Raw genomic sequence first — 13,072 nt, 5'->3', positions numbered from 1 at the left:
ATTTTAAAGACAAAGAAAACTTCCCAGGTTTATGCAGCCCCTAACGAACGCCGGTGGTGATATCCAGAGTTTTATGATGGCCTTAGTTTTACTAGTGCTATGGGAGACAAGGTCGTCGAACCGCAGAGGGGAGAGGTGAGATTTGGAGTTTGATGGGAGAGGTGGAGGGGAGACGTGAGATTTGGAGTTTGATGGGAGAGGTGGAAATCCTGAATATTTACAGAGTGAAATGGTAGCAGAAGCTGGCAAAGCGCATAGGATGACCTATGCAAGTAAAGGAGCTTGGCCCAGGCTGCAGACCACGGATTTGTAGTGGCTCCAGTCTGCATACTTGTTGCATTTTTCTCTACCAGCAACTCAGCAAACTAAAATTAGGCAGAGGAAAGTCAAATGGTCAAACTTTCCCCTGGGTTTGGGTTTAAAGGGAAGGTGAGACAAGGAGCTAGATAACTGGGGACATTGGTGAGAGATTGATTGAAATGAACAACAGTTGGGTCCAGGCTTGAGGGGGAAATAAGTGAAACCAAAGAGTTTCTGGTAGTTTGAGAGAGGATGTAATGGTCCAGAGACTGGAGGGTTCAACTATTATTATAGAATAAGTATAGTTTAAGAAAGCAACAACTTCATACCCATTACTATGGTTATTATTTATATTTTTATGGCAGCTCCTCAAAAAGTTAAACATAGATTTATATATCCAGCAATTCCAAAACAACGAGCAGGGACTCAAACAGATACTTGTTACACCAGTGTTCATAGCAGCGTTATTCACAATGGTCAAAAGGTGGAAACAACCCAAATGTCCATCAACAGTTGAATGGATAAACAAAATACATACAATGCCATGTTATTACACCTTAAAAGGGAAGGAAATTCTGATCCATGCTATAAAGTGGATGAAACCTAAAGACCTTATGCTAAGGGAAATAAGCCAGAAATAAAAGGACAAATGTGGGATTCCACCTATATGAGGTACCTAGAATAGGCAGATTTATAGCTACAGAAAGAAGAATACAGTGGGAAATGGGGACTCATTGTTTAATGGGTACAGAGTTTATGTTTGGGATAATGAAAAGTTCTGAAAATGGATAGTGGTGATGATTGCACAACAGTGTGAATGTGCTTAATGCCACTGAATTCTACACTTAAGTATGGTTAAAATGGTAAATTTTAAGTTTCATGAATTTACCACACACACAGAAAAGAGCAGAAGGTGGTGATCAGAGTGGGACATTTGGAGCTGAGGACTGCAGGATTTCAACAGTAGTTTAGGCTATGGCAAGAGCTTGGTTGTAGCCATGGGCATGGATGACTAAGTGGAATGGAGGTTAAAGATCTCTGGCTTTGGAAGGGCGTTCAGTCTAGGAGCTTGGATGAGTTGGGTATTGACTTGCAGCCTCTACCGCCCTCCTGACCAGCCAAGCCCCTTCTTCCTATATCCCTGCTTACCTTCCGATACCCCAAATCTCCCAGAAGCCAAGGATCCAAAGGTATTCTCAGTATCCCCCTTCCCCTTCTCCTTTCCACTTCCTCCAGCCTAAGACTCTCCCACTCCACCCCACAACATGGGGGTGGGGGCTATGCTACTCTCCGGGGGCAAACAACTCCCAGTATAGGACATGTAATAATTCAAACATTTGTTTTCTAATTATTCACAATCTCATCAGTTTATCACAACTGTGTTTTAACATTTTGATGTGTATGCTTCCGTTCTTTTCCTTCTGTGTCTGGTTTTTACCATAGTTGTAATAATACCTTTACGTCTACTTTTTCTCTTTATTATAACATAAACATTTTTCTGTATTGTCAAATAGGCCTCATAGAATGTAATGTGTTCCTAGTGTGCCCTGATACCCAGGACTAAAACCACAAGGAACTGAATAGTGCTAAAAAACCTTGTAGGGAGGAGGGTAAGGGTGCGGACCAGACGATGGGGGTAGAGTGGGGAGGAGCACGAGAAGACTTTTAGCTGTAAGTCATGGGGAGGACACATGGGGGCACAAAGATTCAGATCTGGGTCCCCTTTTTTGTTTTTTAATTATCAGATGATAATTAACATTCTGTTTATCGTCCACAAAAACTGTTGATGTGAAAAGGATGCGACTCTGGAAAACTTAGCAAGAAAAGATAAAAATAATCAAAATATAGTTTTGCTCTTAAAAAGCAAAACTGAATATAATTATGTAGACTAGCTGCAGTACAATAACAGTTATGCTTATCCCTACAATCTGGGTCAGATTAACTTGGTTAAGAGTTATGTTTGATTGTACCAGCAAGTCTTATTCACAGTTAGTGATTCTAGTAATACAGATACCACTTCATCAATCAGCAGACATTTATATCTCCCCCACCATGTAGTGCAAGCTGTTATGTAGCATGACTACTTCCAAGTTAAAAAAAATTAAAGACAATATCTATGGCAGGCTTAAACCAAGAAGTTTTAGAAGAGAGTTGAATGACTTAGAAGTCAACAAAAATTGTAAGACATATTCTGTGAGCAAAATAGTTCCTTGATAGTACAGAATTAATGGGCTCTCTAGCTTCCAGAGGAGTCCTTTTATTTCTAAATATTCAAAAGAATAGACAGAAACTTCTTTGGAATTTATAACATCGCAAGGGGCCTGTGGGAGATTTTCATATTATTAAATTGCAAACTTCAGAACTGGGCAGACAGAAAGCTGATTTTTTTTAATGCATATATTTCATGTCATTTCTTATTTTAGAAGATATAATACAACTCTTCAAAGCTTTAATATTTTTTGTATTGCTAGCTATTTCATGTAAGTGCTCATTATAAATGGATAACATAACCATTAATTAATAGGAAAACTAAACTATACTTTGTAGAGAGTCTAACTCTACATATGAGATTTCTTGCGTGCGCAGTAGTATACTTACACGTGTGTATACATACACATATGCTTATCTCTTTTATCAAGGGAGAAGTTCAATTAGAAGACTTACTTCACCATCTTGAGAAAGAAGGTATTGAACTCCTTGCCTTTACAGAAGAACAACTCTACTTTGTCTGGTGCTTGTTACAGCAAAGACAGGCTGAGGACTGCTGCCAGAAATCTAGAAGAGCTGTCAGGGAAGCACATGGAAGAAATTAAAGAAGTAAGAACTAATATCATAAAGTTTTGAGATAGCTGTGGTTTTGGGACTTCCCTGGTGGTCCAATGGTTAAGACCCCATGTTTCCAGTGCAGGGGGTACGGGTTCCATCCCTGGTCAGGGAAGTTCCGCATGCTGCGCAGCGCAGCCAAAAAGAAAAGAAAAAAGATGGCTCTGGTTTTGTTCATTGTCCTTCATTATATTAACGTAGTAAAAACCAGCATTTGAATATCAGTGTATAATTTGCAAAGCACCCACATGTACACTTTTCTTTTAATGAAATATGTCAACAAGCTGTATTGGTTTCCAATAGAGTACATGTACAGGACATTGCCCAGAGATGACTAGTTGACTATCCAAATAGGTCTGCTCAACGTGCTTTCATTATCTTGGTAAATTCATCCTTGTATCAATAACCAACCCTCTAGCTGACTGTCCTCCTAGTAGGCTTAGAAACCTGATTAGTCAGTGTACTGTGAGTGGATCTGCTTCTCAAAGGTGACCTTGTGTTGACCAAACTCACAGAGAAGTTTGTAGAAAAATAGATACTAGCTTTTTAGTTGACAGTGAGAAATATAACTGCCAAAGGAACCAGACACATGTATCCTGTGACTGATGCCTTTTTTCCCTACAGGCACACTACATAGGAAGCCAAATTTTAATCAAACGTCTACTTGCTGAACAAATGATTCTAATTTTTTAGAGCACTAGCTAAGATAGCCAGATTTACACCATAAAGCTATTCATACCTGCGCTTATTTCTGGACCTGTTATATCCTAGAACCAGGGTACCTAGCCCTTAGATGAGCAGATAATGGCACGTTTTGACTCTTTAATCACTCTTTGATGTGTCCAGTATTGATCAACCTACTTTCTTATATATAAGCTACTTTTTTTAAATGAGTTAATAAAATTTTCTCAGGTTGCTTGCAGATCACTATGTTGTGTTTTGACAGCTCAGCTCAGCTAACTTGTTGATTTTTAAATTTAACTCTTAGAGGGCAGTTTGATTTCCAAACTCTTAAAGAAGAGTACAGCTCCTTTAGAACAAAAGCAGGATAGCATAGTAGACCATGAACTTTAACATTAGGCAGTTGGGGGTGAAAAATTGCCTTTGGCACTGACTCTCTGTGTAACCTTGGGCAAGTTACTCAACTTCTTTGAGCTTGAAATTTCTCTTCTGTAAGTTGGAGATGATAACAGCTCCTTCAAAAGGGTTTGTGAGGTTTACACATATTAACGTGTAGAAAACATTTCACATACGTACTTGGCACCCAGCAAGTATTCAATAAATTATAACTGTTATTATTAGAAATAGGTAGTATTGTTCCTGCCATTTTAAAGAGGAGGAAACTGAAGCATACCAGGGAGTGATAAAGTTGGACTGCAGTTCTGTGTTCCTTCTACTATATCATTCAGCTTTTTGTTCATGTTCTGAGCAGTTGTCCCCAAAAAAGGCTTCAACACGGTTCAGCAAAATGCAGTTATTTTGGTAGTCTCCTTCTAAGCAATTTGGCACAGTAAGAGCTCAGGCTCTGGCTCTGGCCCACCTCAGTGTGAAGTCCGGCTCCCCGCTTTCCGCTTTGCTTGACAACACAAGTCCGTCAGCCTCTCTCAACCGCCCTCACCTATGAAGTGGGGAGATAACAGTGTCACAGGGTTGTGGTGAAAACTCAATATTTGATGTCCTTAACATAGTACCTGGAGCATATAGTTAGCTTTCAGTCTATTATTATTAGCCACATAAAAGTGCTTTTTGTGAAGCTGTCATATTAATCAGAAACTATTTTTAAAGAATTCCCAATAGTTTATTTTAATACGAGCTCCTATTAGCATTTAAGACATCTTAATCATGAGTTTTGCTTAAGATATAAAATACTGTGTAGATACTTCTCTGTTCCTGAGTATCATGACCATATTTCCTAAACCATAGATAAGGAGACTTGATTTGAAACCTGATTTGTTAATGGAAAAAAATATCAGCGATTGTGACTGTCCCAGAAATTTGTGGTGATGTGTCATCCTATCTATGGGAAAGTGTCTGATAACATATGACAGCTGGAAGGAAGTTTAGGGAGAGAGACCCACACTTAAGCCAAGTTGAATTTTCTGTTTATTTCTTAGATTATAAACATTGATAGTATGGTGATCTCTTAATGGCTCTTTCACTTCATAGACTTGTAAGAAAATGTATTCTTTTCTTCTTAGGTAGAAAATTATGCAAACCATGTCTGTAACTTGCCAGAGGAAAAGGAAGCATTTTCTCATGGTTACGAAAAGGAAAGCAAGCAGCCTAGACATGAGTTTAAAGGGCTCCAACTCAAACCGGGTAATTTTTCCTTTTGTAAACATGTAAATTTTAATTTTTTCCCTAATTCTAATAATTAGCATGAGACAATTACAGAAAATTTGGGAAATGTGTAAAAGTAGAAGGAAGGAAAAAAAATTACTACATGTCCTCCACCTCAAGAAAAGTACTTGTAGGGCTTCTCTGGTGGGGCAGTGTTTAAGAATCCGCCTGCCAATGCAGGGGATTCGAGCCCTGGTCTAGAAAGATCCCACATGCCACGGAGCAACTAAGCCTGTGTGCCACAACTACTGAGCCTGCGCTCTAGAGCACGCGAGCCACAATTTCTGAAGCTCACGTGCCTATAGTCCGTGCTTTGCAACCAGAGAAGCCCCCACAATGAGAAGCCCGTGCACCACAAGGAAGAATAGCCCCCCGCTCTCGGCAACTAGAGAAAGCCTGCGTGCAACAACGAAGACCCAACACAGCCAAAAATAAATAAATAAATAAATTTATAAAAAAGAAAGAAAAGTACTTGTAATGTTTTAGGTGTATTTTCTGCCTGTCTTTTTAAGGTATGCATTCTGAAATATTCTCAAATGTGTGTGAGAGATTACAGAGTGGTGATTTTCTTTAATGTCGATTACAGCACTTACCACACTATGTCCTAACTACCTGTATCAGCGCTTCTGGGGCAGAGATCTCATTCTAGTCTTCCTGGTTTCTGTGTTTTCGACAGCACCGGCCTCGTAAAGTACCTAGCATGTTAAGGGCTCAGGAAATGTTTATTAAGTACTCCAAAGCTACAAGGGAAGATACAGATAGGACCCCTTTAGAACACTGTATTTGTTTAACTCCATAAATTAGATATTATTATGATATATGGTCAGTGATTATTTACATTTGCCACACATTTATGATTTTCTTTGCTCAGCATTTTTCCTTGCATCTCAGATATCCCATTTGGGATCATTGTCCTTTTTTCATTTTAGAACTTCCTTTCATAATGGTCTGTTGATGGAAGGTTTTTCTATATTTTGAATCTCAGGTGCAGAGAAAATTGAGCTAATCACAGGACATAATTCATATGTACTACACTCGGGTTTCATTTTTTTCCCCTTTTTTGTTATCCGTTGGATAATTGAGTTTTCTTCTTCTGGCTCAAAAGCTTGCATTCTAGTTTTGTTCATATGGTGGTTGCATTTTAAGAGTTTTAAAAATTTCTTCTGACATTTTTAGTTGTTCTCGGCAGCAGGGCTGTTCAGGGCTCTAATCTGCCATACTGTAAGAAGCAGAAGCTACTCTATGCCCTGCTCCTAACGTAAATTAGCTCACGAAGGATTGGGAAGTAGGGGAGTGATGTCACTATAATGTGGAAGTTCACATGTAATTTTCCCCGGCATGTTAATGATTTGGGCTGCCAGCAAGCCTAGGAGTTTATACATAAAGCCCGTTCATCCCATGTTCCTCTTCTGGGCTGTTTGGCCACATGTTTTGTCTTGGAAGTGCTTATTGCAAAGATATTACTAATCTTTAGCGTTTTGCCTTTGTTTCCAACTCTGCAGACTCGGCTCCTTCATTAGCTCACCTTTACAGTAAACCTGATTTTTTAAAAGAATACAGAGTCCTATATTTGCTATAGTATTCCTCTATTTTTTAGGAATTTGACACATCTGTTTAAATCTACCAGTATAATATTAGGATTGTCAGTGTTTTTTATAGCACTCTAGCTACACAATGACAAAGGTTTTGAGTGCTCTATGCCAACCTTTTTTCCATAAACCTCATTATTTTTAGAGAGCAGTTTTGCGAAATACAAGTTTACTTGTTTGTTTTAGGAACACATACCTCAGTCACATCAGAAATGCTTCTGTAATTAAAGGATGTCTTTTGAAGGTGGAGCTAACATGATTTGGTAATGGATTTCATGTTGGTGGGAGAAAAGGAGAGAAATCACTGGTGACCCAAAGCTTTTTGGCCTGAGCAGTTGAAATATTGGAGTTCCTAACTACTCAGATGGGGGATACCATGGGAGGTCCTATTTGGGGAACACCGTAAAGAGTTTGCTTTTGGACATCTACATTGGATGTGAATATTAGACATCCAAGTGGAAAGGTCAAGTAGGCAATTTTGTATATGTTTTGAACGCAATGTGAACTAGAGATGTAAATTTGGGGGTCATCAGCATATAGCAAATATTTAAAGCCTTAGGACTGTAGGAGATAACCTAGGGAGTAAAAAGAAGAAGATTCAGAGCTGGGCCCTAGGTCATTCCAGTGTTTAGAGGTTGGAAAGGTAAGAAATCAGCAAAGGAGTCTGAGAAGGAGTGGCATGAAAGGTAGGAGGAAACCTAGCAGAGTGTGGTGTCCCATAAGAGAAATGATGGAAGTGTTTTAAGAAAAGGAAGGGAACAATTGGGTCAAATACCATTGATAGGCTATGTGGAGTGAGGACTGGTAATTGACCATTGGGTTTGGTCACATGGGGGTCATTGTGACTTTGAGGAGAGCTGTTTCTGTGGAGTGGTGGATATGAAAGCCAGTGGAGTGAATTCAGGAAAGAATGGTAGGAGAGGGGGAGGGGACATGGCTGTGGTTGATCCTTTCTTTTTTTTTTTTTTTGATCCTTTCTTGAAGTTGTGCTGCAAAGAGAAATGAAGAAATGGTGGAGGACTGGAGGGCGTTATGAGTTTGAAGAAAAACTTTTGTTGTTTTCATCACTGTTGTTTTTAATGGGAGATGTTATACCATGTCTCTAAGATGATTAGTTGGGAAGAAAGCTGCATGAGGCAATAGAGATCAGAGTCAACTGCAGGCGTTTTATCTTTGAGAGGAGAGGGAATGGGATCCAGTGTACAAGGTGGGGAGGGGGGCGGGGGTGGTGCTGGCCTTAGGAGCCAAGGGTAGTTTGTTACATCTCACAAGAGGGAAGAGTGCGGGGGAGCTGGCAGATTTGGTAGGGGAGCTTGTGGAAGCTCTCTTCAGAGTGCTTCTCTTTTCTTGGTGAAATAAGAAGTAGGGTATTCGGGCTTCCCCGGTGGTGCAGTGGTCGAGAGTCCGCCTGCCGATGCAGGGGACACGGGTTCGTGCCCCGGTCCGGGAAGATCCTACATGCTGCGGAGCGGCTGGGCGCGTGAGCCATGGCCGCTGAGCCTGCGCGTCCGGAGGCTGTGTCCGCAACGGGAGAGGCCACAACAGTGAGAGGCCCGCGTACCAAAAAAAAAAAAAAAAAAAAGTAGGGTATTCAGGTGAGAGTGAGGATGGGGAAGGAGGTATTAGAGATATGATGAGGGAGAGGGATGAAACAAGCAGGGGAATGTAGGAGGATTGCTGGGCAGCAGTAAGGGCTCACCTGAGGTTAGTAGTCACGAGTTTGAAATGAAACCTCTCAGCACTACCTGTGCAGTTTTCTGTAGCCCCATCCAGCTTCTGGAGTGTGCTGGTGAAGAGCTGGATTTAAACAGGTTGGAGTTTTGTCACCAAGTATAATGGAAGGAAAGAGGCGCAAGAGAGTTGTGAATGTTTTCAAGGGAGTGATTGTAATGATGGACTATAGAATCTAAGCTGGGTAAGTGAGAACAGGAATGGGATAAGGAACACTGAAAAGTGTTTAAAGTCAATGGATGATAGTTTCCAGTATGGTCAAAAATTATTGAAATTGAGCTGCTAGTACATAAGAAGGGATGAATGGAGGATAAGATGTTAGAAATTGAAGCTAGGGAGAAGTTACAGAAACTATAGAGGCTAATGACCAGGTCTAGGGAATTACTGTGGAGTAGGTGGCTGAGTGGGGTAGAGGACTAGATCTTTGGAAGTTAGCTGGTAAAGGAACTGAAAAGCCAGGGGACTGGAATAATCATCTACCTGAATATTGAAATCATCGAGAATGTTGGCAGGATTAGTTGAGTGACTGTGGACAAGTTTCTTGGTTTCTTGGTGCCTGAGCCCTCATTTCTTAAAAGGGAAAATCATGGTTCCTACCTCACTGGGTTGTTGTAAAGATTAAATAAGATAGATTTATCTCAACTGCTTAGTATAATACCTGCCACATAGTAAGCACTCACTAAAACAACAATACACTTTAAAGTTATGCAAGAACAAATTTTAAACTTCTGCAAGTAGTAAGAATATCTACGGCTTTTGAGAACCTTTTCCCACTACTTTTTAGTTATTTGCCTGCATTTCTTTTAACAATTGTGTTTCTGGTGTTTCTTCCTAACAGAAGTGCAAATAAAGGAGGTCGAAATATTGTATCAAGAAGGCTTGTCTGAAATAGCTCTGAGCAGCCCTAGTGAACAGATTGCACACTTACTCATGGAAAGAAGTACACTCTTGAGGAAACTGGAACGAGGGGATCCCAAACCAGAATCACAAAGATGTCTGAGCAGCAACCTACAGAAAGAATTTCCCCAGGTATTCAAAATTAACTGGGTAATTGAGTAAGAGACAGGCTAGTTGAAAACTGAATTTGTTCATTTAACCATTCATACATTAAACTATCAGGAAGCCAGTTTTGATAGCGCTTAAGAATATAGGCTTTGGGCTTCCCTGGTGGCGCAGTGGTTGAGAGTCCGTCTGCCGATGCAGGGGACATGGGTTCGTGCCCCGGTCCGGGAAGATCCTACATGCCGTGGAGCGGCTGGGCGTGTGAGCCATGGCTGCTGAGCCTGCGCGTCTGGAGCCTGTGCTCTGCAACAGGAGAGGCCACAACAGTGAGAGGCCCGCGTATCGCAAAAAAAAAAAAAAAAAAAGAGTATAGGCTTTGGGTTTAAATGGACCTCCTCTACCACTTGTTAGCAGTATGTCCTTGAACAAGTTGCTTAACTTTTGTGAGCCTCAATTTCTATAAAATCTGGGAGCAACTGAACTACTCCACAAGGTGATCATGAAAATGAAATAATATACGTAAAGCTCTAGAATAGTACCTCACATGTCAATTAGCTTTATTGTTATGATTTATTGAGAACTTACCATGTGCCAGGCTTTGTGCTTGTGGATGTAGGAACAAAGTCAAATTAGAAATAATTTGGACTTGCAAGGAACTTACAAGCTAATGAAGGAAAGAAAGAAACCAGTGGTTATAATTCAGTGTGGAAAGCTCTGTGATAAAGTGAAAACTCAGCGGGGGGGCTGAGTCAGTATGGGTAGAAAAGGCTTCCAGCAGAGGTAATGTTGAGGACCATTTTGAAAGCTGAGTGTTAGCTGGATGAAGAAGATGGGAAAGACATTTCTGGCAGAGGAAACAATGTATAATACATACTGGTTCATGTGAGTCAATGCTGAGAAATGTGCCTGGAGATATTTTCAGAAACCACTACATGGTGAGACTCATATACTAAGCTAGAGAGTTTGGAATCAGTACCCAACAGTGTTCCTGGAGCATACTGGAGGCATAAAAATATTTTGAATGTACAAATGACTAACTGTTATAGTTGGTCTGGAGAGTCTCTAAATGATTTTAAGAGGAGAGTAACATGATCTGATTTGTGTTTTAGAAAAATCACTGTGGTCACAGTAGAGGGGTGGATTGGATAGGGACCAGTTTGGAAGCCGGGATTTCAGGGGATGTTAACAAATAATTAATTAAAGAATGAGAACCAAAAACAAAGCTCAGAGTGTAATACAGAAGGGAAGAAGGAGTTATGAAGGAGATGGAATCTATAAAACAAATTGGACACTGTGGAGGTGAAGTCTGGGATGACCCTAAGGCTATCTACCCAGTCACTACTAAGTCATAGTTTTACCACTAATGGACAGAAAGAATTAAAACAGATATACTACAAAGGGTTTTTGTTATTATACAATGTAATTCATAAAATGTGTCACATTCCCAGTTATATTTTGTTTAAGCTAATGTTGTAATTTACCTGAGCATAAAGTAATCAGTAGAGTCACTTTTTTGTAGAAATTGACAAGCCGATTCAAAAATTGATAAGGAAATGCAAAGGAACTAGAATAGCCAAAACAACTTTGGAAAAGAAGAACTAGTTGGAAGATACACACTTCCTGCTTTCAAGACTTACCACAAAACTGCAGTAATCAAGAAAGTGCAGTATTGGTATAAAGGCAGATATACAGATCAATGGAACAGAATAAGGAGTCTAGAAATAGACCCACACCTACATGGTAAATTGATTTTCAACACAGGTGCCAAGGTAATTTAATGGGGAAAAGATACACTTTTCAACAAACAATGCTGGCACAATTGGATAGACATATGCAAAAAAACAAAAACAAAACCCTCAACTCTATTGAGGTTCCCTTCCCCACTGGTAAAGGAGGGAGTCCCTACTCTAAACACTATGAGATAGCCAAATACATGACACCCAACCTTGAACAGAGATGTGATTGATAGTTTATTAGTCAGATAGACTCACAGCCCAGGGAGGACACTGCCTGTCATGCAGAGCCACAGGGGTTGTACTCAGGAATGGAGTGAACCCATAGGGGCCATGGGAGACAGACTTTATAGTACCAATAGGATGAGGTGCCCCCTAGTTCTCATGGGAGGATATGACTGGCTTGTTTAAAAAATTCCATGGGTTGGCAGTGAAATGGCAGCCATTAGGCTGAGAACTGGATAAAATATAGCTGTTCTGGCTGATAAGGGCACTAGCTGGGTGGAGAATCTTTCCCGTTGGATGGGGGCATATCTGGCAAAAGCAAGGGAATTCATGCTTAGGCTTTTGGTGCACTGTGAGTTACAAGGGTGTCAAGGTAACACATGAAAGTTTAGACCTTACAATACATTTGTCCTATATCATATACAAAAATTAACTCAAAATGGTTCATAGATCATGTAGGAGATAAAATTTACAGAAGAAAATCTTAGTGACCTTGGGTTTGGCAAGATTTTTATAAGACAGGAAAAGAAAAAACATTGGACTTCATAAAAGTTCAGAACATTTGCTCTTCAAAAGACAAAAATAAAAGAGCAAGCCACAGAAGGGAGATAATTTTTTTAAAAATATATCCAACAAAAGCTTTGTATCTAACTATATAAATAAATCTTATAACTCAACAATAATAACACATACAACCCAACTAAAAACTGGTCAAAAGACTTAAAAAGTGACTGCACTGAAGAACATATACAAATGGTAAATAAACACATGAAAAGATGCTTAACTTCATTTATTATTAGGAAAACACAGAAATTACAATGAAGTAATTTATTATGAGGTAACTATTAATGTATCGATGAATGGCTAAAATTTAAGACTAACCATATCGAGTGCTGGTGACAATGTGGAGCAACTGGAATTCCCTTATCCTACTGATGGGAATATAAAATGATACAACCACTTGTGGAAACTAGTTTAGCATTGCCTTAAAAAGTCAAACACATACTTATCACATAACCCTGCCATTCCACTCCTAGGAATATACCCAAGAGAAATGAAAGAATGTGCCCACATAAAGACATACATGTTACAGCAACTTTAATTGTAGTAGCCCTAAACTAAAGTCAACTCAAATGTTCATCAAAAGGTAAATGTATAGATCCATAGAATGGAATATTACTTGGTAATAAAAAAGGATAAATATACAACAAAACAGATAAATTTCAAAATAATAATCTAAGTGAAATAAGCCAGACCAAAAAGAGTACATAGTCTATGATTCCATTTGTATAAAATAGTAGAAAATGCAAACTAATATATAGTAACAGA

At 39.6% G+C, this 13,072-nt stretch overlaps 1 protein-coding gene across 5 annotated transcripts in view; it reads left to right on the top strand.

Annotated features, from left to right (window-relative positions):
• Nucleotides 1-13,072, top strand: part of CCDC30 (coiled-coil domain containing 30) — a 169,115-nt gene that overhangs the window by 13,015 nt on the left and 143,028 nt on the right. For 2 of the 5 annotated variants that reach the window (XM_049699117.1, XM_049699114.1), the window contains exons 3-5: nucleotides 3,045-3,117; nucleotides 5,322-5,442; nucleotides 9,622-9,812. In XM_049699117.1, the coding sequence (XP_049555074.1) occupies nucleotides 3,045-3,117; nucleotides 5,322-5,442; nucleotides 9,622-9,812 (385 nt within the window). Of the gene's footprint in view, nucleotides 1-2,939; nucleotides 3,118-5,321; nucleotides 5,443-9,621; nucleotides 9,813-13,072 lie in introns of those variants that run through there. The other 3 variants (XM_033421967.2, XM_049699124.1, XM_033421969.2) reach the window with 2 other exon arrangements.

This window comes from Orcinus orca, chromosome 1 (genome assembly GCF_937001465.1).
Source record: "Orcinus orca chromosome 1, mOrcOrc1.1, whole genome shotgun sequence".
Taxonomy (NCBI): Eukaryota; Metazoa; Chordata; class Mammalia; order Artiodactyla; family Delphinidae; genus Orcinus; species Orcinus orca.
This window is presented reverse-complemented; position numbering and strand designations above follow the sequence as displayed.